This window comes from Alexandromys fortis, unplaced genomic scaffold (assembly GCF_014885135.2).
Source record: "Alexandromys fortis isolate MF-2015 unplaced genomic scaffold, M_Fortis_MF-2015_v1.1 scaffold_118, whole genome shotgun sequence".
Lineage (NCBI taxonomy): Eukaryota > Metazoa > Chordata > Mammalia > Rodentia > Cricetidae > Alexandromys > Alexandromys fortis.
The window spans coordinates 4960832-4986284 of record NW_026068010.1 but is presented as its reverse complement, the minus strand read 5'-3'; the positions used below and the strand labels follow the sequence as shown (position 1 = coordinate 4986284).

The following is a 25453-nucleotide window of genomic DNA, read 5'->3' as shown; positions in this document are numbered from 1 at the left end:
TTATTATTATTATTATTTTGGTTTTTCAAGACAGGGTTTTCTCTGTAGCTTTGGGGCCTGTTCTGGAACTAGCTCTTGTAGACCAGGCTGGCCTCAAACTTACAGAGCTCTGCCTGCCTCTGCCTCCCGAGTGCTGGGATTAAAGGTGTGCACCACCACCGCCGGGCTACTTCATGAACTTCTTAAGAGAATGTCTGGTGCCCACTAGCTTCTGACTCTCAGGCTCCACACACTCTCAGCTCTCCTCCCTCTGCCTACTCCAGGCTGCCCTCTACCCGCCCTATCCCGCCTTCTGCCCGCCCTACCCCATCCCCTCCAACCTCTAAATGGTACCAAAGGAATGTGAAGCTTTCTTACTGCGGGTTCTTTCTTAAGTGCTGGACACAATTAACCTACTGCTTCCCCCTTTCCTGGGGGCAAATTCTTTGGCTTCTAAGGCACCACCTTCAGCTGGTTCTTGCTGACCTACCCTGACTTTTATCTTCCTGAGGCTAACTTCCTCCCTTAGCCCCAAATCCGAAACACTGGAAGTCCCCAGCCTTCTGAATTTGCTTCCCCAGCTTGCTTGGGTTCAGTTATTCAGCCCTTGATATCTATGAGGTCACCATCCCTGCATTCACCAACCTCACCTCAAACATAAAACAGTCACTTACGCGGTGTTTACACTGTATGAAGTAATGCAAATAATACAGGAGTGGTTTTAAGTATAGGAGAGGCTATGAGAGATTAAATGCAAATGCTGTGCCATGTTCCACACGAGACTTGAGCACCAGAGGACTTTGGTGTCTGCCGAGGACTCCTGGAAGCAGTCTCCCAAAGACGGAGCCATTCTGTGCACTTTATACTGACCGTCTGTATTCCACTCACTGTCCTGTGTGGACGTCACACAGGCCCTACATTTGAACATACGCAGTCCAGAGCCCATTGTCTTCCTCATATCCCTGCGCCCCACTAAATTCCATATTTTATTGTTGTCTGCTCAATAGCACTTTTACAAGAGCTTGAAATCTGAGGCTCAGCCTCTTTACCTTCCTATCTTCATATGAGCCAATCGCCACATCCTGCCCTCACATAGACAACCCCATGCCCGCTTTTTATTGGCTCCCATATGAGCCAATCGTCACGTCCAGCCTGCACGCCCTGATGCCCGCTCTTTATCACTTTGCTGTCTCTCATTCAGATTTCTATTCTCTTTAATTGAAGATAGTTTTTTTTCATACAATCTATTGTGATTATGGTTTCCCCTCCCCTAATTCCTCCCAGATCTTCCCCAACTCCCCACCCACCCAAATCCACACCCTTTCTTTCTATCACTAGAATACAAACAGGCACCTAGAAAATAATAAGGGTAGAATAGACTAAAACCAAACCAGATTAAAACAAGACAAACTAACAGAAGAAAAAGAGCCAAAGAAGAAACACAAGAAGCACATATAAATGTAGAAACAGACATATTCCAACACAACTTAAAAACACAACGCATAATATATAAACACACAACCATAATATATAAGCAAAAGGCCTTTAAGGTTTAAAAAAAAAAAAAGCCCAGACAAAGCACTGTGAGTCAATAAAACACTCCATAAAAAATACTGAGTTTGTTTTGTGGTGACCATCTACTTCTGGGCATCATGTTTGCTCTTCAGTGTGGCTTGAGACACCTTGGGAAAAGACTGGTTTCTCATTTGTAAGCAGTTATCAGTAGAGATAGCTTCTGGGTAAGAGATGGAAGCTGGGGCCCACTCGCCCTTCTCAGCCGAGTTCATCTGGCCCAGCCCTGTGCGGGCCTTGTCCATGCTGCCACAGTATGTGTACCTGTCCTACTGTGTGTGTAGACCGTCTGGATTCCCAGGGGCTCTCCATCCCCTCTGACTCTTACAGCTGCCCGCCTCCTCTTCAACAGGGTTCCCTGAGCCCTGAGGGGAAGGATTTGATGGAGACATCCCATTTAAGACTGAGTGTCTAAGGTCTCTAACTCTGCACATTGTCCAGTTGTGTTCTATATTTGCCCCCATCTGCTGCAGGAGGGAGCTTCTCTGGTGATGGCTGAGCAGGACCCTGATCTATGAGTAGAACAGAATGTCCTCAGGAGTCATTTTTTTGCTACATTCCTTTAGCTAAACAGTAGTATCTGGATTTCCCCTGAGTCACCAGCCCATCTAGCCTCAGGTTCTTGACCACCCAAGAAGTGTCAGGAAAGGGTTCCATTTCATGGAGTGGGCCTTAAATCCAGTCAGAGAGTGATTGGTTTCTCCCACAGACTTTGTGCCACTGTTGCAGCAGTATGTCCTGCAGGCAGGTCACCACTGTAGACGGCAGGGTTTGTAGCTGGGCTGGTGTTTACCGTTCTCCTCTGGTGGTCACAGAATTCCTTCCAGAACCATGAGCACTAGTCCGTAGAGTGGTCAAGGCTCTAGGTAGGCACCACTTCGTTCCCTCTGGGTTCAGTGAGTTGTGTAGGTGTTTTCTTCAGCAATAGGGCCTTACTGTCAGTTTGTGGAGAGAAACCAATATCCTTGGGAATAGCCTCGGTTGTTTGGGACTCTCCATGGGGTCCCTTTAGTCAACAACTCAATTTGATGTAACTCAGTCCCAGAAACGGAAGTTTCATTTAGTGATCTGGGGGATTTGCCCCCCTTGTTATTTGGTGATTCCATTTAGATACCCTTTCTGATATGTCCATGTTTTGAGAAGCCTCTACTATAGTAGATTTCTCTACAACCCCTCAAATAGCTCTTCATTTTCGCTGTCCCTCCCTGTATTTTTCCCCTTGTCACTTGATCCTCCCATTCCAGTCTCCCCACCCCTTCCATCCATAATCATCCATTGTATTTACCCTTCCGAGAGTGATCCACCCCTCCCCACTAGTACCTTCCTGTGAACCCAACCCCCGTGATTATATGGATGGTAGTCTTCTTATCGAAGACTTAACAACTAACATCCAAATATAATTGAACATTTAATTACTTCTCCTTAATTAGCATTTAATTACTTGTCCTTTTGGTCTGGGTTACATCACTCAAGATGATTTTTTACTAGCACTATTCATTTATCTATGAATTTCATGGTTGCATAGCTGAGTAATATTCCGTTATGTAAATGCACAGCATTTTTAAAAATCGATTCTTCCATTGATGGACATCTAGACTGTTTCTAATTTCTGGCTGTTACGAATAGAGCAGCAGTGGCTGGTCCAGATTCTTTAAAATATGATTTCTTTTCTTTTATCTGTTTGTATGTGCCTGCATGAGTTTCTGTGCACCAGATGCATGCAAGTGCCCACTGAGGCCAGAAGGGTACGTTGGATGCCCTAGAACTTGAATTATAGGCAGTTGTAAATAATCTAAGAAACGAAGAAGCCTGGGTCCTTTGCAAGAGCAGCGTTTGCTCTCAACTACTGAGCCATCTCTCCAGTACTTCGTCTAGATTCTTAAGCCTTTTCTTGGCGGTCCCTGTTAAATTCATTCTCCATCCCACCTTAGGTATATGTCTATGTATGGTAATATCCCCTAGGAAAATATCCTTCAGCATCTCTCCATTGCCCACATACTGCTCCTAATTCCTTCATTCCAATCCTCCGTGGTCCAGCCCATGCCTGCCTCTCCAGACTTACATTCCCTGCTCGGTACTCGCAGTTCCCAGACCACATCATCCTAAGTGATGACTGTTTCCCTTGCCTGCAATTACCCTAGACTGGGCAGCAAATTTCTTAGTTCTTCCCAGTCTTGCTCAAACGTTATCTCCTTGGGCTGGTGCACTCAGGAAATGACTTGCTGCTTCCATATATCGTGCTCGCAGCTCACACGGGACTGTGAAAGCCTCAAGGAGAAGAACTATCTTCTCTTCATCTCTGTGTTCTCAGTGTCTTCCTGGGGCACAGAGCACACACCCTTAGATAAACGAACATCAGCTTTTCTCTCCGTACTGACTTCCCTAGTAGAACCCAAAGTTTGATGCTTAAAATGAAACCACTACCTTCCCCTTTGGTGATGTATTATCCATCTCTAAGATTACGGCCACAGCAGCAAGATTGAAAAGATTTCATGACCATTTCTCCTGAAAGGCTTGGACTGTTTTGTTTGCATTAATAACTAAACCCAGGTTGCTACAAGCGTGAAGAGGTTTTCTCTTTCAGTGGAAAGTGGGCAGGGAAAGGGACTGCCAGGAGCATGGTGCTTACCTCTGTTTTCTGGGTAATAATGAAAATAAGTAAACAGTAGGCAGAGCAATAAGTTAAGAAGATAGGACGACATCCAGCCTGGGTGCTCCTTATGTTTCACGCCCTTGAGCAAAGGTCCTCCCAGAGGCCTCTCTCCTTGTCTCCGAGGCAGTGCGAATGGTCCTGGGGTTGCACAGACCGTTCCCTTCACACCCAATGAATAGACTCACTTCGCTCTTGCATCTATGCTTGGCCATAGGCAGGCAAACCAGGTATAGCTTGTAAGCTATCATGTTCAGTGCACTGGATTCTCTTCTGACTGCGCCATGATGACCACGGTGATCCGAAGACACCATAGACTCGTGTAAATAATGTTCACATAGAACACTCTTCTAGGCTGTCCAGGAACTAGAAGAATAATAAATTATGGTATAAGCTCAAGAGAAGCTCCAATCCAATAGAGCTCTCTATTCATGGAAGGCAAAATGTATTCTTTAATTGAAAATTTTATTCATGTTGAAACAATCCAACAGGCAGTCACTAATAGACCAACCCAGACCATTTGAGAATATGTCTTATTATTTATGGTTAAGTTTAAATGGAATAAATACCAGAACCACATATTTGTCCTCACTGAAGGCTGGCTTCCCTCACACCCGAATTTCCCAGCAGTTTTGGCAGAGTTGGAATATGTCTGGTGTGTGGTGTATTCTCTTACCTGCAGGAGTCAAACCTGAGAGAGGCGACGCTGTCTTCTGTCCCCACAATGGATGCTTCATCCAGTCTGTGTGCTTAGAATGGTTAGCATTGTTTACTCCAACTTACATGAAATAAATCCCAAACCAATGCTAGATCACGCCGTGAAGAAGCACGTTGCCTCAGAGAATTTTCCTCTATAACGCTCTACACCAGTGGTTCTCAACCTTCCTGACGCAACGACCCTTTAGTACAGTCCCTCATGTTGTGGTGACCCCAGCCACAAAATCATTTTCTTTGCTACTTCATAACTGTGATTTTGCTGCTGTTATGAATTGTTATGTAAACACCTCTGTTTTCCAGTGGTCTTAGGCAGCCCCCATGAAAGGATCATTTGACACACACCTCCCCGAGGGGTTGCAACCCACAGACTGAAAACCACTGTTCTATAAGATGCAGGATGATCTGTAGACAAGATGATTGAGATTATACCCAACGTTTCTCACTGCCTCCAATGATGATAATTTTGACATTAGATTAAGAGCTAATTGGTATACTTTGGAAGGACAAAAGACATACAGACCACTGAGCTGGAGGCAGTGCTCATGTGAACTCTAGGTAGGCATGACCACCCTTCTGTAATGCTAGTACATAGGACACACACACAGGGGAGCCCCAGAGCAAGCCGGCTATCTGAACTGACTGAGTTGATGAGCCCTGGGTTCATATTTAAGATAGAGTGTTATCGATGAAGGCACTCAATGTTAACTTTTGGCCAAAACACTCACACATGAGAACATACATACACACATGCACACACATACACATCCAAAGAAAAAAAACTAAAGAAATACATATCACTTATATTCATAATTTAAAAGTTCAGTAAGTACAATTATAATAAAGATTATACCTTTTTTATTCGGGTTTTATAGCACTTAGAGATCCATAAGAAACTTTAGCAGGAAGCACGGTGCCCCCATTTGCCCCTGGCCCTCATACACACACATCTCCACCATGTCAACACCCCCAGAGGGTAGACCATCTGTTCCCATGCAAAGCACACAGTGTACATTACGGCTCGGCTTTCTATTCTAATTCCGTGCCTTTGACAGGGGTCTAATGACACACATCCGCCACCATGGCATACACACCTGTTTCACTGCCCTGAAAGTCCTCTGTTAGACATCCCTTCATCTCCCTAGTCTCTGGCAACCATGGGTCTTTTTGCTATCGCCAAAATTCTAACTCTTCCATGATGCTTTCTTTTCTTTTTTTTTTTTCTGGTTTTTTCGAGACAGAGTTTCTCTGTAGATTTGGTGCCTGTCCTGGAACTAGCTCTTATAGATCAGGCTGGCCTCGAACTCCCAGAGATCTGCCTGCCTCTGTCTCCCGAGTGCTGGGATTAAAGGCGTGCGCCACCACCGCCCGGCTTCCACGATGCTTTCTAATTAGAATCACAGTTTACAGGCTCTTCATATTGGCCTTCAACTCACTCAAGTTTCCTCCATGCCCTTCCCCCCCCCCCCCCCCCCCCCCCCCCCCCCCCCCCCCCCCCCCCGTGTCTTTGTAACTCATTTCTAGTTATCAACATGCCATTGCCTGGTTCTATCGTAGTTCAGCTTCCCATTCACCTGACATCTCAATTGCTTTCAAAGTTCACCGATGAGGACTGATGTGGCCGTAAACACCAAGTGCAACTTTACACATGGAAATAAATTGTAAAGCCATTTGGGTGGGCACCAAGTAGTATGGTTGCCAGATCACAGGTTGTTTTGCGGCAAGAAACTGTTCAGCTGTGTTCTGAAGGACCTGAGCCATTTCTATCCTCGCCAGCAATGACTGGGAGTTTCTCTCATCGCACCAACATTGTCTGTGTATATAGGAGTAGCTTGTGATAGTTTTAGCTTGCAATTAACATGTGATATTGAACATTTTAAATTGTGCTTTATTTCGTTTTTATCTATGTGTATGTGTGCGCACCTGCACGTGATGTAGTATCTGTAGACCAGAAGACGGTGTCAGAGCCTATGGAGCTGGAGGTACGAGTGGTTGTCAACTTCCCAGTATGTGTGCTAGGAACTGAACTCAGGTCTTCAGGAAAAGTGACAGGACTCTTAGCCGCTGAGCCATCTCTCCAACCCAAATACTGAGAACATTTCAATACTGTGTCTCTCTTTCTGGGTAAAGATAATTTACCCGTTTTTAAACTGGGCCTTTTGTTTTCTTACTGTGGATTTCAGAGTTCTTTGTAGACTTTAGAAACTTCATAGGATGACTGTCATAAATGGTTTCCTCCGTTCTACTTTACCATCTCGTCCTCTGTAAGAGCAGATGTCTTAAATTCTATCACTTGACTGCCCCTTCGATGTTGAATCCAAAAAGTCACCATACACTCAAGGCCATCTAAATTTTCTCCTATTTTCATTCTTTAATCCTACAGTTGTATGTATATATTTAGGACTGTGGTCCATTCTTTATGAGGAGGATAAAGTCTCTAGGTTGACTTCTTTTCATGTGATTATCTAGCTGTTTCAACACCATTTATTAAAAGATTATCTGATAGCTCTTTCCATGCCCTTCTCCTTTGTAAAGGCTAGGTGACTATATTTCTGGAATCTGGTTGACACTGCGTCCTGTCCCGTTGACCTGTTGGTCTACTTTTCTCAAAGCTTCTCCAACTTCACTGTTGTTTTTCATTGTAAATCTTGAACTGGGAGAGTGCCCGTCCTCCATTTCACTCTTCTCTGGCAAGAATGGGTTGGCAGTCCTGTGTCTTTGATCCATCATTGTAGCTTTTTCCCTTAGATTTGTTTTCTGTGTGTGGATATTTTGCCCACATGTATGTCCGGGCACTGTGTGCATGCTTGTTGCCTCTGAAGTTCAGAAGAGGATATGGGTTCCTGAAGAACTAGAGTTACAGATGGTTGTGAGTTGCCACGTGGGTGCTGGAACTCAAACCTGGGTTGTAGGAGCAGCCAGCGCTCTAACCACTGAGCTGTCTCTTCAGCCCCTGTTGTCAGTATTGTTAAGGTGAGCCTTCTGGCATACATGAAATAGTATTTCCTGACTTTAATTTTTTTTCTCCCATGACAAACAAATGCTTAACATCTTTTTGTGTGCTTATTGGCCATTTGTATAATATCTTTAGAAGTGTACCTTCACAAAGTTAGATTGTGGAAAAACAAGCTGTTTGGCTTACTGAATGTAAGAGTTGTTTGTGTGTGGATAGAGTGCTTTGGCAGGTACTATATAGAGAATTATGTAATGTTTCCTGCATATTTGCTTCAAATGGAGAAGCAATTGTAAGCGAAGGCATAATTTTGAGTTTAGGTGTGTCTAAAAGACCAAGTCTATGAAGAAATATCTAGCTTCCACTTTCAAAAATAATAAAATGTCTCCATGTATCATGAATATAAAGTATATTTGAATGTATAGTATAAAGACAGATGAGCTCTTTGATGTTCTTGTGCCTGTAGTAAATCAAAACCTTTTTCACAGAGTCAAATGATTTGTTTGTGCCTCCAGCCACAATGGAGGACCAAGTGTGCTAGAGAAGTGTATTGTATAAATAGCATGCCGTCCTTCCCTAAACAAACCATGGAAGAGCTGCCAAACGGGCACTAGGAATGCCTTCTAATTAACACACAGCTCTTAGGTGGGCGTGTTAACATCTGTGGACCTGGCCAGGAAGACAATCTGCCCGTTGTAGCAGCAAATCCAAGAAAGCAGCAAAGCAGCTGTGGACACACGGAGCAGCTGCTAATCCAGAACCAAGAGTTTATTTTATTTGACCCCATCAGACGTACAGTCAGTGGGTAAACTGTCAGTAATGGAAAATGAAGAGAATCATCTCACTTGTATAACTCAGTCCACGGTGGGATATACGGAGAAGTAATTCCAATGCTGAGCACTGGAAATAACATATTGCCTGACTCCGCCCAGGATAAGGAGAAGAGACTGGATGACGACCAAAGGAGAGGCAAGACTTTAAGAATGTCACAGTCATATTTACTTGACCAGATCCAGTGTGCGGTGCCTGCCAAGCCTGAGGGTTAGTCTTCTCTGGTGAAGATGTCTGTTGGTGCTCAGTCAAGGCGAGACAGTAAATGGGGGAGATGGGTTCGGAAACAGTGCAGGGAGTTCAGCTTTAGTCTTTGAACCTGAAAAGCCTGAAGGACTCCTCAAACTGGCAAGAGCAATGGGTGGCTTGAAACGTAGCTCTGGGGCTCTGGGGAGATGGGCTGGAAGGAGACTGTGTGTCATCAGAGTCTGGGATACTGCAGGATGATAGGAGATGCTTCTGTATGTTCATGCACAGTAAAACAAGATGCCTTCCGTTTGAATCCTAAAGACACATTGTTGTATATGCTCTATGAAGACTGTACTTATACTTGTTAATATGTAAGGGGTCGGTGCTGTTTGTAATAATAGGAAGTGATAAGAGCATTCATAGTCTTTAATGCCAAAGATAATGTTATCGTTGTCTTAATTGCTGTCCATTGCTAAAAGTAGGGCTTTGTTTAAAAGAAACTATATAATTTGGTAGTTATGAAGGCAATAGTAAAAAACAAAAAGTAAAATAACTAGAAACAACCTGTGGTAGTTTGAATGTAATTGGCCCCAATAAGCTCACAGGAAGTGGCAGTATTAGGAGGTGTGCCTTTGTTGGAGTAGGTGTGGTCTTGTTAGAGGAAGTGCATCACTATGGAGTGGGCTTTGATGTTTCATATGTTCAAGCTTCACTCAGTCTGACACTCAGACTACTTCCTGTTGCCTGTGGGTTCAAGGTATAGTTCCTTTTCCACTCTCAGCTCCTTCTCCAGCACCATGTCTGCCTTCATATCACAATGTCACACTGTGATGATCATGAACTAAACCCATAAGCCACTCAATTAAAGGTTTTCCTTTATAAGAGTTGCTGTGGTCATGGTGTCTCTTCACAGCCATAGAAACACTAAGAAACAACCTGAATGTCCACCAGCAAGAGAATAGATAAAACAGTTATATAGCTTTATAATATGAATACTCAGCGTGTAAAGTATGATTAGTGTTGTACTTCATAGCATAGATCAGTCCTAAAAACATCGTGCTGAACTACAACAACAAAAAGTCATGCATTAAAAATGCATACCTAGGGGCTGGAGAGATGGCTCAGAAGTTAAGCGCATCTGTTGTTCTTAAAAAGACCCATGTTTGGTTTCTAGCACCCATATAGTGGCTCATAACTGTAGTGACTCCAGTTCTAAGGATTACAATGCCCTCTTCAGGTCTCTGCAGATACTGCATGAATATGGTGCACATGTACACACCTAGATACTCATTTAAATATAAAATATTTTAAGATGCATACTATATAATTCCATAATTATGATGGCCAAGAATAAGCAAAATTAGTATATGGGTGATAAAAGTCAATGAAAATGTCTCTGGGAGTTGATGTTGTGATTGGTAGATTCAGCAATAAGGAGCACAGGAGACATTTCCAGTGTGAAGAAATATTCTTTATCTCTCTTAAAGCTACTTATAGCAGCCAGAGCTCACTGAGTTGAAAATGCATGATATATGCATACAAAAAAGTTATTGATCAAAAATGAGATTGTTGTTGGGCAATGGTGGCACACGCCTTTAGTCACAGTACTTGGGAGGCAGAGGTAGAGGCAGGCAGACATCTGGGTTTGAGGCCAACCTGGTCTACAAAGTGAGTTCTAGGAACCCAGAGAAACCCTGTCTTGAAAAACAAAGAAACAAACAGCAGAAAAGCCTGTCAATCACTGAATGTAATTCCTTCCAAAACACCCAACCGAGTTTCAGAGTCATCTCTTCCTTCACAACATCAAATGTCCACCCAGAGACCCGTGACAACATTTCCAAAGCAGGAGACTACATCTGCAGTAGAAGATTCAGTGTGCACAGGAAATGAAATTCCTGGTAGAACTCAGTCCTCACTACAGAGACTCTGTGATGTTCAAGAACTGGTGACAAAGTTGGGGCAGGCTTAAAAGGAGGCGAGTTATTTGAAATTATATGGAAAAGTAGGTAAATACTTTGATCTGTACCCCTGGGTCTATACCTGGGTAATGTATTCCCCTCCTACCAGCAAAATGTAAATTCATCCCCAAAGAAGCTAAGGTCCTACGCACAGCTGAAAGTGGGTACGTATCTGTTGGAAACAGGGCCAACATGACAGTCTGCCTACATTCTGAATATTAATGTCCCCAGGTCTTTTGTAGTGCTTGGCTCCAGAACAGTAGAAAACATACTACAGAGGGGTCCCAATTTTAAGAAATAACTGGAACTGAGAGACATCTATCCAAGGGATTCGAGTTCTAACCGGGTTTCGATAGGATAGTTGGAGATATTTGAAATAAACACAAGAATATTAAGTAAACAAGCCATATGCACCTTAATTCTAGGGACACTGAAAAGGTGAAAATGAAAGGGAAATTATTCAAGTATGATACATGTGGGGATAGAGTTTTATGGCCATAATAAATATCAAGTGTGGATTCACCAAAAATGTGTGATCCTGTTGTTATCATTCATGACATGGGTGACCTTGGCACCACCTTGGGAGACCACTGTGGGTGAGAGACAGATGGAAACACCATCTTGGGTATAGAGTTTATTTAGTGGAGGGGAGAAAGAGGAGAGAAAGAGAAGAAAGAAGGGGAGAAGGGAGAGAGACAGAAGCTGCCTCTTCAGGTGAAGTACAAACAGACAGAGGGGGGGTGGGAGATTGGCCTTCCTTGGCAGGAAGTGGGAGACTGGGAGTGGGCGGGGCTTGTCTCTTCCACAGGTGAGAGGGCAGACCAGCAGATTACTTGACCGGTAACACTGTATGTGGATCAGGCAAAGGGTGGGGGACGGGGGAATAGAGAGGGAAAGAAAACGAATCGTCAGCTTCTAAAGAACAAATTCAATACAGAATTAACCAAACTGGGAGGTCGTGAAATCATGGTATGAAAATGGTTTTGGAGATAAATGCCAAATGCAAGAGTTACAAGAACTGCCAGAAGAGCGGCACAGATACAGGAGTGACAAGTGACTCTTACTCCCCACGCAAACTTTAAAAAAAAAAAAAAAAAGAATGAACACAAAATAATAAAAGTGTTGGCCAAGAGTTTTCAGGGAATCAAGACTTAAAAACGAATGAAGATGGAGGCTGTTCTCAGCAGTTAAGAAGTAAAAGGGTGAGGAAGGCCGGGACACTGTAAACCAAGGTGAGAGCCGGCTTGGTGGACTTGGTATCCTGCTTGTTCATCATAATTAGAATGGGCTCCGAGAGGCAAACAGAGGAGAGAATTGGAAGCAGAAACAAGGCCAAAGAGTTCGTTTTGAAAAACAAAAGGACTGTCTTTCCCTTGGAGTAGCCAGAGCAGCAAGGTAAACAAACAAGGAGAAACAATTTAAGACAAAGGAAAGGAAAATTACAAGAATGCACGCCTGCTTGGTCCTCTTTTTCCTTCCCAGTCTGCGGTGGTAGAACTGAAGCTTTGGTGGTCTAGAGCCCTGTGAGGGAAGCCGGGACGGGCGGGAACGGGCTGGAAGAAATTCTGCTGGGTAGAAGTTTTGAGAGTCTAGCTGAGGGTGGAAACCAAGTTTATTAGTTGGCACATGCTGCCACCACAGAATACCAGCTACTGGACAGCTTAACGGTGGGTTACTTTTCGCAATTCAAGAATTTGGTTGTTAATGACCTCCTTCCAAGAGACCTCTGTCTCCCCACGCGCTGAAGCAGGAGAGCGCTTGGGGGCACCCTGTGACTTCTCTTACAGGGACGCTAATCCCAAGGGGTCAGCTTTTCTCCCTTATGGCCTTACTTGACCTTGGTGACATTTTTTTTAAAATGGGTAGTCCATATACGGCAGTTCTGCTGAACTTGTCCATTTTGGGTTTCATGGTCTAAGTTGTTAATGACTCACCAGGTCCTCAAGAGGGCACCAGATCTCATTACAGATGGTTGCGAGCCACCATGTGGTTGCTGGGAATTGAACTCAGGACCTTTGGAAAAGCAGGCAGTTCTCTTAACCGCTGAATTCAGTGACGTGGGGTGATGGCTTCAACATACAAGTTTGTGGGGAGACGGAGCGTGAATCACTCGCTGAGGTGTGAATTGTTTTCCCGTGTGTAATCACTGCTACAGAGCAGGAGCGAAGACAAAAACAAAAGCGTGCCTGAGGGGATCTGTAACAGGACTGGCTCGACAGAGCGGGCAGTGGACAATGAGGATGGGCCAGGTGAAAAAAAATGGTTAAAATTGTCCTGCGCATGCGCGGTTTCTAAGAAACGGAGGAGGCAGGAAGCGCCTGGGTTTAGAGCAGGAAAGGGCTGGGGATTGGAAGGCTCTCTGATCAGAAGCTAGAGAACGCATTGAAACTATCTTAAATCATTCAGTAGCACACTTTCTGGAGACGCTGCAATGCCCTGCAACATAACTGGTTGATTCTACGCTTTCAAGTTTACCAAAAGTAAAGAAAGGTTAGCAGACTAGGAGAAAGGTATGCACCCTTAGTAAATCATCACATTTTCCTTTTTTTTTTTTAGACGACTTAATACTTTGAACAAGTGCGCCTCAATGAGACTTGATGTGAACTTCCAAAGGAAAAAGGTGGGTGCACCTCTCAGAGACCGTGACCACACCAACAGAGCAGCAGCCTGTATTCACAGACAGGAAAAACATGCGGGGCTTGGAGAGCTGGCTCAGTGGTTAAGAGCACTGGCTGCTCTTCCAGAATGTGGGAGTTTAGTTCCCAGCACACATGCGATTGCCAGCAACTTCAGGTCCAGGGGATCTCATGCTCCTTTCTGGCCTCCGTGGATGTGTGAACGCGTGCATGTGCACACACACACACCGGCACACACACAATTCTTGGAAGGAAGGGAGGGAGGGAGGGAGGGAGGGAGGGAGGGAGGGAGGGAGGGAGGGAGGGAGGGAAGGAAGCATTGAACCAAGGCAAAATTCTCACATGCCCACCTGTTAGAATTTTTAAAACGACCGAGAATGACCTTGGCAGGTTTGAGCCAAAGGGTCCCATGCCCTGCAAACAGTGCTCACGGGGAGAGTTTTATTAGGAGGGGAGAAAAAGAAAGCACAGAGCAGCATGGGGGGGGGGAGGAGAGAGGGAGGGAGGAAGGGAGGTGTTCGGAGCCCACTATTAAAGGGAGCTTGGCGCATGTACAAGCCAGCTTTGCAAAGGGAATCAGGACACTGTAGGATGACATTGTCAGGACCCTGAACTGGCCAAGTTACTGCCTGCTCACTGGCAAGGTTCCTAAGGGGCCTGGCCAGGTTATGATTAAATTCTAGCACACCCCACCCTCTGTTTCCTTTCCACATATCCCAGCTTATTCCCACTGTCATGAATAAGTCTGTCATAAGATCATACGGAGAGGTGGATTTGGCAATTTCACTGTTTTGGCTTGTTTTAGCAGTTCGGTTGTTGTTGGTTTTTATCAAAAGGTTTGGGCGAAGAAATAAATATGTCAGTTCTTTGGCATCCCCTTTCAGAAGGGTGGCAGTTGTAACTGTCAACCCACGTGTGGCTCTAGGTACTCCAAAGCGATCAGTGGATTAAGAGATTCAGGGAAGGTCTGATGGGCCCATACCATGTAGCTTCCGGCTGGTTCTAGTCCATTTTCTTTTAAGTACACGTAAGAGATGCGTCTGTTGTTTGGCAGATTCATTTGGCAGTGGGGGTACAGGAGTTGGGGGACAGTGCGACTCCAGGCCACTCTCCCCCACTTTAACAGTTACTACGATCCCTGCTTCTCACAGGACATCTTGCAGACTGTTCTCTTCATTTGTACAAGAGTGGACATTTCAGTTTGGAAATGAAGCGGCAAAGCTGGGGGTATGGCTTGCTGGCTGAGCACTTGTGTACAATATTCTGGGCTCAAGATTTAGTTGGATGCAGTACAGAAAGAACAAAAGAAGAGAAAGATGAAGGAGGAGAGGGAAGGGGAGGAAGGAACGATAGATTTAGCATCCATAAGGAATTCAAAATCAATAGAGTCCAAAATCCCTTTTTGTTTTTTGGGTTTTGGTTTTTTGTTTGCTTGTTTGTTTGTTTTTTTTTTTTTTGTCTAAGTTTTTAGAGATGGAGCTTCTTGCAGCTAGCCTTGAAGTTGCAGTGTAATCAAGGCTGGCTTTGAATTCCTGATCCACCTGCCTCACTTCCCAAGTGCTGAGATGACAGATGTGAACCAATACTTAGAAAATCTAAATTGTTCAAGTGCGCTTATGACCGTCAAAAGTTTTGGATTTCAGGCAGGAATGGATTCCCAAGTTTCTGACTAAGCAATAAAGCCAATGAGGACATTCCAAAATCAAATACAACCCAAGTCCAACATGCCAAACACTCCTGGACCTGAGCACTTCATTGATGACCAACATCTAGGGACTCTGCTTATTACATTATCTCATTCGCACGGAGCTTCTCTGCGGTCTGCGCAAAGAACTTAAGCCTGGCACGTGCTCAGAGCCCCCGGGAGAAATGGCTTATGACCTCAAGAGTATCCTTAGGAAGCCAGGGGACGGTGGTACACGCCTTTAATCCCTGCACTAAGGCAGAGGCAGGCGGATCTCTGGGAGTTCAGCCTGGTCTACAAGAGCTAGTTCCAGGACAGGCACCAAAGCTACAGAGAAACCCTGTCTCGAAAAAAACAAACAAACAAACAAAAAAAAAAGTGTCCTTAGGAGCAACTTATTTCCCTAACCAAGGCTCCGCCTCCCTGCCTTGCTCTGTCTCCAACCTCACTGACTTGAAAGTTCAGGATTAAATCACAGAGAACTTCTTTTCCTGTTGTGTCTCCATGTGTAGTCAGTCGAATCTGGGGTTTTTGAAGCAAAGAGAGTGTCCTTTATTCCTGCTTGCACAGAGCAACAATTACCCCTAGTGCTTTTTGACTCACCCTGGAGTTCCCTAACCCTTCAAAACCAACCCCCCAGGTTTCTACTCAGAGGCAGCACCCCTCAAAGACTCTTGACTTCACCTTAAAAGCAGTTTGGGATTGGAGCCAGAACCAAGAATTTCAGCTGAGGAGATAGAAGAGTGGAAAACAATATCCAGAGTGATATTCAAACATGAGGGAGTTATTCAGGCCACAGAGAAATCGGAAATGTGGGAACAGACCTCCCGACAGCTGCCTGGCCAAGTAGACCCCTTGAGAAGTGCCCTTACTATTTGAAGCATGAGGGTCAGATGTTGTTTTGATTATAACACATGGTTCTTATTAAACCGCACACAGCCCTTCCCGTGAGTCTAAAACAAGGGTCCTTGGTGGCTGGCCTGTGCAGATCTGTCACAAAAGAGACTGTCACAGACTAATGGCACTCGCTGTTTCCCACAATGTGAAGTGATGGGGTTTTTGCTGTCATCTGCTTTTCAGACCCCTCAGGCAGGATAGCCGTGACGACATTCTCCGGGCTCTCCTTGCAGCCTACACAAAAGCCGCTCTCTCAATTCGATACCTCGGTATTCTGGCAGGCTTGGGACATTTCTTGTGTGAGCCGCAGTGGTGCACGCCCATTCGCTCCCCGCTTAGTCACTGGGGGCCTCACAAATACGTGCACGTGAATCAAATAGCAAATTAAAGACTCATAGGCTGAGTTTCCAAATAAAAACATTCCAACACGTGGGCTCCCCTCACTTGTCAGTCTCAATCCTGGCTACCATGCTGGATGGCAGCGCCCTGTTCTGAGATCCAGCCCTGACATAAACTATAGCCTGGTCCTTTGTTTTATAATCAAACAAAAACACTTTTTTGACTAGAGACTGGGACTAAGCCAAATGATAGGGCGGGAGGGGGGTCGAGACTCAAGAATCCAGTGCCCATGGAGCTCCAGCCACCTTTGGACATAGATAGAAAGTGAGTGGCAACAAGAATCAAGGTGCTGAGACAGCAGTGTCCCGTGGCTGTCCTCTTTTTCAAGAAACCTATGAAACCATCTTCAATCTGCAAGAGTCATTGACTTGAATTGTATGGTCCATCCATACCTCAGCCATCCCCGGCCACACTACTCTCTTGCAGGTGGTTGGACCCATGGGAAGGCTCTGTGGGCTTGCATGGCAGCCAGGGTGACTAGCTAATATTGACATGGTACCTCTCTAAAAGGCCCCGTGCTCCATGTTAAAGATGAACAAACTCAGCAGGTCAGTCAGTTGCCCCCAAACCACACACACACACACACACAAAAACAGGATGAGATTTGAACCCAACCACTTCTTCACCTTTTCGAAGAGTTTGGAAATCATTCTGGACCCTAAATGCGTGTCAGTCCCTTGGCCTAAGGCATACAGGCAGTGCCCTGTTCTTACCACAGATGCCTGTCTTGCTGTCAGTACGAAGGTCCACAGTTTATTGTGCCTGTCTGTGGAAATTAAGTTTGAAGATTCGATGAGCTGAGCCAAGGGATGAAAATAGAAGTCCGAAAATAAATGACGGTACTGAAGCTGGGTTCCTGTTTGGCTTGGTGTCTGTTCTGCTTATGTACACGTCACATGACCCCTGCCCTCATGTGGCGGGCTCTTGACCCTCGCTGTACCTGAGCTACAGACTGACCAGAACCCTAATGATAGGTGTTTCTAAAATGGGGACTCTCCAGCAGTTGGACTGGTTCCTAAGCCTGCCCACCCACCAAGTTCACGGAAGCTGCATCTTGAGCTTCTAAATGTCTGTACAACTGTGGACTATCTTCCTGCCCCAGCTGCAGATGTATGTGGCTCCCCTAACCTGTTTTGTTTTGTTTTTATAAAAAAAAAAAAAACATTTCTCAGTTTCCAGTGGCATCCATGCCTAAGGAACATGTAATTTTAGTAAACAATGTTCTCATTTAGAAAAAAAAAAAAAAAGCCAAACACGGGAGGCTCGTCCAAACTAAAAACAAGGCAAAGCCAAGTTCCCTGTTCTTGGACAAATGTCACTGCGGACCAATCCATGCTAGCATCATAATGACACTGAATGGCCCTGGGTGGCCTGTGAAGGAACAAGTTCTCCAGAGGAAGGTGCCCACTAAAGTTAGCACTTTAGTAAGACTCTAAATCCTGACCAAAGGTGGAAAGCCACGCAGAAACCATGAGTAAAACCTTCGGGCCAGAACCTCCCCACCTGGATGCCAAGGGCATTACTGAGTTCCCACAACTGTGACAAGGGGCCTGGTTTCCACCCTCACCCCTGGGACATTGACTTCCACGCACCATGTCTCCTACCAAACCAGCCCTTCCTGGCAGCTGTAAGCAGCGGAGGCGAGGAAGAGGAAATGAACACAGTGGCCACCGTCCCAGTGGCTGGGGAATGTGAACAGACGTGACTTGCAGATAACGTGGATGTCTTAGCATCCTCTGAGTTGGGAAGGGTCTTCTGTGGTGTTTTCCAGCCTCCCACCCAGTCACTACAGGATCCCCTTCTGAGAGCATCCCCCACAATTCCCTCGGCGGGGCAAACTCTTTAAATCGAAAAGACTTCTTATAAAAAAGAAAAAATGGCTGGTAAACCTGAAGCTACTGCTTTTCTCAGGAGAAGCATAGAAAAAGGCTTTTTCTTTCTCACCACAGCAAGGCCTCTGCTCTGCCTTCTAGGGCATAGGCTGGCAAGCTGCTGCTTCTGTTTTTATAAATAAAGTTTTATTAGAACACAGTCACACCCAGCAGAGTGGGACTGATTCTCTAACAGAGACCACATGTCCTGTGAGCCTAAACTACTTATAGCTGACGTTTCACAGATACCTTATCTGAAAGAAATTTCCTCAAGTGCCTGTGTGATGAGCTGCCTGTATGTTTTAGTTCCTCTGCCAGTCAACACTGACATTTTTGTAAATTTTAATACAAATGAATTGTCAGACATATGAATTTTAAGGAATAAACAGAAAATATAAGAATAAATGTTTTTAGTATTAGATATGACCAGCACAAAGTTGCCTTCTAATTTAAAAAAAAGTAGACTGGGTATTAAGAAATATAGAATGGAAAGTGTGCATGATAAATATGCATTATTATGCTGGTAACTTCTTGTTCTTTATCTATATTAATAGCAGGAATCTAGCTCCCTGTGTTAAATGCCATGTGCCCACTGTGAACAACACCAAGTCTATCAGGTGTTTAATATGTCTAAGCCTTGTGTTTGTAATCTAGTTAGGCCGGTTGGCCACGGTACTCAAAGGGGATGCCAGACATGTAAAGTCTTTCTTTTGCTGTTCTGTGTCAGCCATCCTAAAGAAATTGGCCTTATGCTCAGCAGTGGAATGAGGTTTCTGCGTCGTTTCAAAGCTTAGGCTATTCCTTCAGATGTTACCACTCAAAATGAAGTTAAGTAGTCCTGTATTTTCAAAGTCCATGTTTTGCCGTTAGCCATAGCCCGCAATTATGAGGCTACAGATGTATGAAGTGTCTGTGGAAAACACATGATACGCTGTAGATTATAGCAGGTAAACTCAAGACCTGAGGTCCTCTCCTTGCCTCCACTGGCACCAGACACATGCAGTGCTCGTACATACATGCAGACGAAACACTCATACACATAAAGTAAGAGTAAGTCAGTCACTTTGAAAGGGATAGAATTGTACATCATGCGATTTCAGCATCTTCGCGGGACATCCTTCAGTCCCAGGCCCCTTACTCCTTACCCAAGATGCTACCGAAGAAAGTTGTTTGGATTTGATTTCTTCTCAGAGTTCTGTGTATTTATTCATATGAAAAGGCATATTGGAGATGGCCCCAAGTCTTACATTTGTTTGCACCTGTACCATTATTCAGAATTTGCAGTTGATTTTCTGCAATATTTTCAGCAACTTTGTGCATAAAGCAACCTATGTGTGGATGTCTCTGGGTGCTGGGAATTGAACCCTTGTCATTTTAAGTATGAGCCTGAACCATGAACAACTGAACTGTCTTCAACCGTGTGAAGCCAGGTTTCATGGCATACAGCTTTCCGTTTATATTGTCACGTTAGCCTCTCAGAGTTGGTGTATGGGGCCAGTACTCACCCTGGGTCTCTGAATGTGGTAATCGGTTCTATCACTTTGAAATTTAAATAGCTTTGTCACATATAGTTGCATTTAGTTTTGTCTATGAACTAACATATATACAGCTATATACGTATGTTATATATGTTCTGTTGTCTTTTATATTGTGATGGAGAAAGCTGATTCTTAAAGAGAGTACCCAACTTAAGATCCTTCAAGCATGACCACATGCCATCTTTGGGTTTTAATATTTATTTATTTATTATGTATATAATGTTTTGTGTGTGTGTGTCTGCAGGCCAGAAGAGGGCACCAGACCTCATTACAGATGGTTGTGAGCCACCATGTGGTTGCTGGGAATTGAACTCATGACCTTTGGAAGAGCAGGCAATGCTCTTAACCACTGAGCCATCTCTCCAGCCCCCCATCTTTGGGTTTTAAAAGCACGAATTCTCCCTGTTTTTAACAGTGCTTACAGCGAGCATGACCTTAAAGCATACCTCCAGAAATCCCTTCCTCAGCTGTTCCCCGTCTTTTGATCGTGTCTCAGTGGTGTGACCCATTTCCACTTACTCACAAACCCTCTCGGCATCCAGCACAGTTAGCCACCTCTTCCCAACAGCATCCTACCAGACTTTTATCTGCTGACTTGCTGAAGTCCTGACGTTCTGTGTCCATAGTGTTTCTGTAATATGCTAAACCATTCCGACTGGAGAATCAAGTCAGTTTGAGGTGGCTTTTTCCCTATACACATGTTCAGCTCTCTAGAGCTCCACGTGACAATTCTAGATAAACACAAACTATCTGTTTCTAGCCCAAAAAGAAAGGACCAACCAGTGCAATGTGATAATCTCTGAAACAGTCGGTATACTACGAGTCCGGCTTTGGAGTCTGTCGTGTACCTGATACTTGACCTCGTCCCAAGCATGTGAAGGAAACTTACACCTTGAAACAATGTTTGTTTGTTTGTTTTCTACACATTGTAGGTCAGGGCTATGTGGCACATTATTAAATAATGTGAATTGATGCTCAACATTTTTTTAGATAGACTAAACCAGACTACAGGTTGAATATTCCTTATCCGAAATGATTGGACTAGCAGTGATTTATATTTAGATATTTGCATATGTATAATGTATATTTTTTATATATGTATTGTGACATGTATATTGTATTATATGTAATATCTATCTTATGGGGATGAGAGCAAAATCTAAGCATGAAATTAATTGATAGTTCATAAACATGGAAAGAATGTCTTGTGCATACGACCTTAGGGCAATTGTGTACAATTTTAATGTGCTTGCTTTTTTTTTTTTTAAACTACAACCCATTACACAAGTCCAGGTGTGAAATTTTTTATCTGCAATATCGTGTTGGTGCTTGCAAATGTTTGGATTTTGGAGCATGCTAGCACTGACTGTTTTGGATTGGGAACAAACGAGTGAAGGAAGGTGGACAGGATAACACTTCGTGCGCATGTAGTACGGCTGCATCTTCTCTGCAGTGCTGGCAAACACCGTTCTCACCCCCAGTCGCCTCAGCAGTTTTAAAGATGCAGCATGGGGCTGCCTTTGACTGTTCTCTGCCCTGGGTGTTAATGATAATAGGTGCAGGTTTCATTTTGCTTGGCTTAGCTCTCTCCCATACCCCTTTGGTTTTGTTTGTTTGCTTTGGTTCAAAGAACTTAATTGCCACAGAATATCCTTCTTCTGTTCCTCTGTCTCAAGAAGATGCCATTTTGTGAGATGCCTTGGTTGGGTTGTGGCTGTTTTCCTGTGGAATAAGGCTGGGCTAATAAGCAATCTGAGCCCTCTAGAAGGAACCAGCTCTCTGGCTCCAGTCCTCAGAGCCTGGCTTCGCATCCTTTCTTAACCTAAATAAATGAGATCTTATCCAACTTGTATGTGGTTTTCTAGTGTTAGTAACTAGAGAGAGAGGTAGAGGTAGAGAGAGAATAGTTGGAACCAACATTAAATAATACAGTTTCTATTTTTAAACATTTTTATTTCTTTAAAGGTAGTGGCTCCTTCATTTGCCTGCCCTAAAATTTTGTCATCTTTTCACAAGTTCCCAAAGATATGCTATGAAATTCAGTAAGTTTAGTCTCAGCTGTGGTGGTTACTTATGCATCAACAGCTCTGATATTTTCTTGTTGTTTTGTTGTTGTTTTATGATAAAAATCATAAAAGGAACTGGAAAATATCAGAAAATCCATTTTGAGTTTTTCCTAGCTCTGTGTGTACATGGAGTTTTAATTTTTCAGTTTATTTCACCAAAACGTTACACCAATTTGTCCTTTAAAAACCAAAGCTAAATCTTCCCACTGTGGTGGAACTGCCATACAGTTCTTAGAAGTGCCTTTGACTTTGTAGCTTCTTCCGCCTTAGGCTTGAATATTGCGATTGGGTCCAATTGGCTTTGCGTGAGTTAAGCCTTCTGTGAGCAGCATCCGCTGATCATTGACTGCGAATCTGTATTTAGCCTTAAACAACATATCGGGAGGTTAGGGGAGCTAAGGTGGGTGTCCGATGAGTGAAAAGATAGACAAGCAATGGCACAAACATTGGGAAGAACAGAACCCCACTGCTAAATGCACAGCCTTGTTTCATTCCCCGAGGAAAGCCTGTGAGTCAGAGACTATTTTCAGCCTGACTGGAGGTGATGGGAAGTTCCTCCGGAGGAGGTGAGAGGCTTGTGGTACCATGGTCACTCAGAGCCAGGGCTTTTAACCAGATGCCAAAGGAAGATAAGTCCAATGAACAATAAGAATAGAATTAAGTGATTCTTACGGGTATGGTGTCCGGGAGCATCTAACTACGAGCAAAGTGAATAAAGTCAGGCTCTGTTCCTTCCAGCTGAGAGCAGGCTCTCAGACTGGAGGCTTCTGAGCTGAGTAAATGGATCGCACTCTGAGAAGCTGGTGAGACTGGAAACATTCCAGAGATCAGGATTCTAGCCAGCTTTTTTCCTAGAGTACATACAGACAGCCGTGTTGAGGGCCCCAAGTAAGACAATGAGAGTGAAGACAAACCTGGGAATTGATCTGAGAAGCGGTTCCAAGTTGGGTCTTAGTGAAAGCCATGGTAAGGAGGGCTGGGAGCCGATGTCTCCTTCACATGGGGAAGTAAATGATTTCTGGGCCCAAGGGATAGACAAAAACAAACAGGGACATGGCTAGCCTCGGGGAAGGCAGGCTTCTGTGTGTCACAGGCTGCAAATTCCATCACGAAACAGATAGGTCAGTGTGTGGCATGCAGAATGCAAAACTTCGCAACCACAGCAACTGGAAGGTGTGTGCAGCCGTAGGCACTATGATCCAAGTTCATTCAACCCGAGGAGCCTGCTCGCCAGAGCGGCTGGGTGGGACTCTCTTCGAGTGTGAGCCTAAATTGGTGCCGACTTCACTACTTTTCAGAGTACAGCCAGTGATCCCACTGGTGACGCTTAGGAGAAAGGAATGACAAGGATTGAGGATTTTAGGGACTAAGGTAAGGAATGTCACCTTCCAGGTGGAGTGAGGCTGAGGTTTGGAGGAGAGCTATGAATAGTCGCCCCTGAACTCAGCCGAGAGGTTTTTGGAGAGGAAAGAAGTGCCTGACCTTTGTTGGTGGTGCTGACCTACTGTGGAAAGGCTACTGCTGCTGGCTCCACTGTTTGGTCAGATGGTGCCTGCACACTCAGTAACCAGAAGGAAAACGCCTTAGAAACAAAGGAAGTACTGGAAAATAAAATTATATATGTGTTTATGTGTGTGTATGTATATATATGTATATATGTGTGAATGAAAGTTTCATGTATTTTACACATATTTTATATGCCAACATATATAGGAAGACAGAGGGAACATGATGGGAGCACCATGTGGCCATGATCTGTGGACATGAGCGTTTTCCGTATGTTTTGCAGGGTGACGACTCTGATGAGGAAGATCTCTGCATCAGCAACAAATGGACTTTCCAGAGAACCAGCCGCAGGTGGTCCCGTGTGGATGACCTGCACCCGCTCTTCCCAGGGGCAGACAGAAACGGGTCCCCAGGAGGCCCTAGGATGAGAAACACGACCAGCAGCGAGAGTGTGCTCACGGATCTGAGTGAACCCGAGGTCTGCTCCATTCACAGCGAAAGCAGCGGGGGCAGCGACAGCCGCAGCCACTCAGGGCAACACTGTGTCGATGGCCCGCTAGTGCTAGAGGGCACCCTGGTCACCAGCGGCCTCCCACAGTCTCCCCGAGACAGTCTCGGCTACCCTTCCCACCCCAAGAATGAGAAACCCGCCAGGGCCAGAGCCAAGTCGTTTTTGAAACGCATGGATACCCTTCGAGCTAAGGGAGCACACGGGAGGCATAAGGGGTCAGGGCGGGCCGGTGGCCTGGTCATCAGTGGGCCTGTGCTGCAGCAGGAGCCAGAGTCCTTTAAGGCCATGCAGTACGTCCCCATACCCAATGGCGATGTGCAGACCTCGCCTCCAGCTGCCTGCAGGAAAGCGCTTCCCTGCTCCAGTAAGTCAAGTGGTGAGAGCAGCCCCTTGGAGAACAGCAGCCAGGCGAGCACTCCGTGTATGAAGGAGCGCAAGTGCCACCATGAGGCCAACAAGCGTGGGGGCATGTACCTGGAGGACCTGGATGTGCTGGCAGGGACAGCGCCACCAGATACAGGGGACCAAAACCACACGCATGGGTTTCATTCCCAAGAGAACTTGGTGGTCCATATTCCCAAGGATCACAAACCAGGAACGTTCCCCAAGGCACTTTCTATAGAAAGCCTGTCACCCTCAGACAACAGCAATGGGATTAACTGGAGGACCGGAGGCATCTCCCTGGGCAGACAACAGGGCCCAGGCATGAGGGAACCCAGACTCATGGCGTCCTGCCACAGAGCCAGTCGGGTCAGTATCTATGACAATGTCCCCGGCTCACATCTGTACGCCAGCACAGGCGATCTCTTGGACCTGGAAAAAGATGGCCTCCTCCCACAGCTGGATGACATCTTGCAGCATGTCAACGGCATCCAAGAAGTGGTGGATGACTGGTCAAAAGATATCTTACCTGAACTGCAAAGTCACGATGTGCTGGCAGGGGAGCCTGCTTTATCCCCGTTTCCATCTCCTAACCAGATCACTTTAGATTTTGAAGGCAACTCAGTCTCAGAAGGTCAGACGACACCCAGTGACGTGGAAAAGGATGGAACTTCTCTGAATGAATTGGAAGCTGCCGGGGTCAAAGAAAGAAGGGACTCTGGTGTGGGGGCCTCTCTGACCAGGCCAAACAGGTGGGTCACATGTTGTTATGAAGTTATGAATCTTCTTTGCTATGGTGGCTATGTTTTTTGGTTTTGTTTCTTTTTATCACTGTGTGTGTGTCTGTGCGTGTGTGTACACCATGTGTGTGCAGTACCCTCAGAAATCAGAAGAGGCCACCAGATTCCCTGGAACTGGAGTTACAGATAGCTGTAAGTTGCTATGTGGTTGCTGCTAACCAAACCCAGGTCCTCTGCAAGAGCAGCCAGTGCTTTTAGCTGCTGAGCCATCTCTTCATCCTCTTTGGTTATTCCTTTAACACAGGTGAACAGCCTGTTTGTGCAATTGCCTGGAGCTGTTCTAAGCACACACAAGGTTAAAGAATTATTTCAATAGAG

General features: G+C 45.0%; 1 protein-coding gene across 7 annotated transcripts in view; it reads left to right on the top strand.

Annotated features, from left to right (window-relative positions):
- Positions 1-25453, top strand: part of Stard13 (StAR related lipid transfer domain containing 13) — a 386353-nt gene that overhangs the window by 335947 nt on the left and 24953 nt on the right. For all 7 annotated transcript variants that reach the window (XM_050161866.1, XM_050161865.1, XM_050161863.1 and 4 more), the window contains 2 exons: positions 13403-13466; positions 23727-25087. In XM_050161866.1, coding sequence (XP_050017823.1) covers positions 13434-13466; positions 23727-25087 — 1394 coding nt within the window. In that variant the 5' untranslated portion in view covers positions 13403-13433. The remainder of the gene's footprint in view (positions 1-13402; positions 13467-23726; positions 25088-25453) is intronic.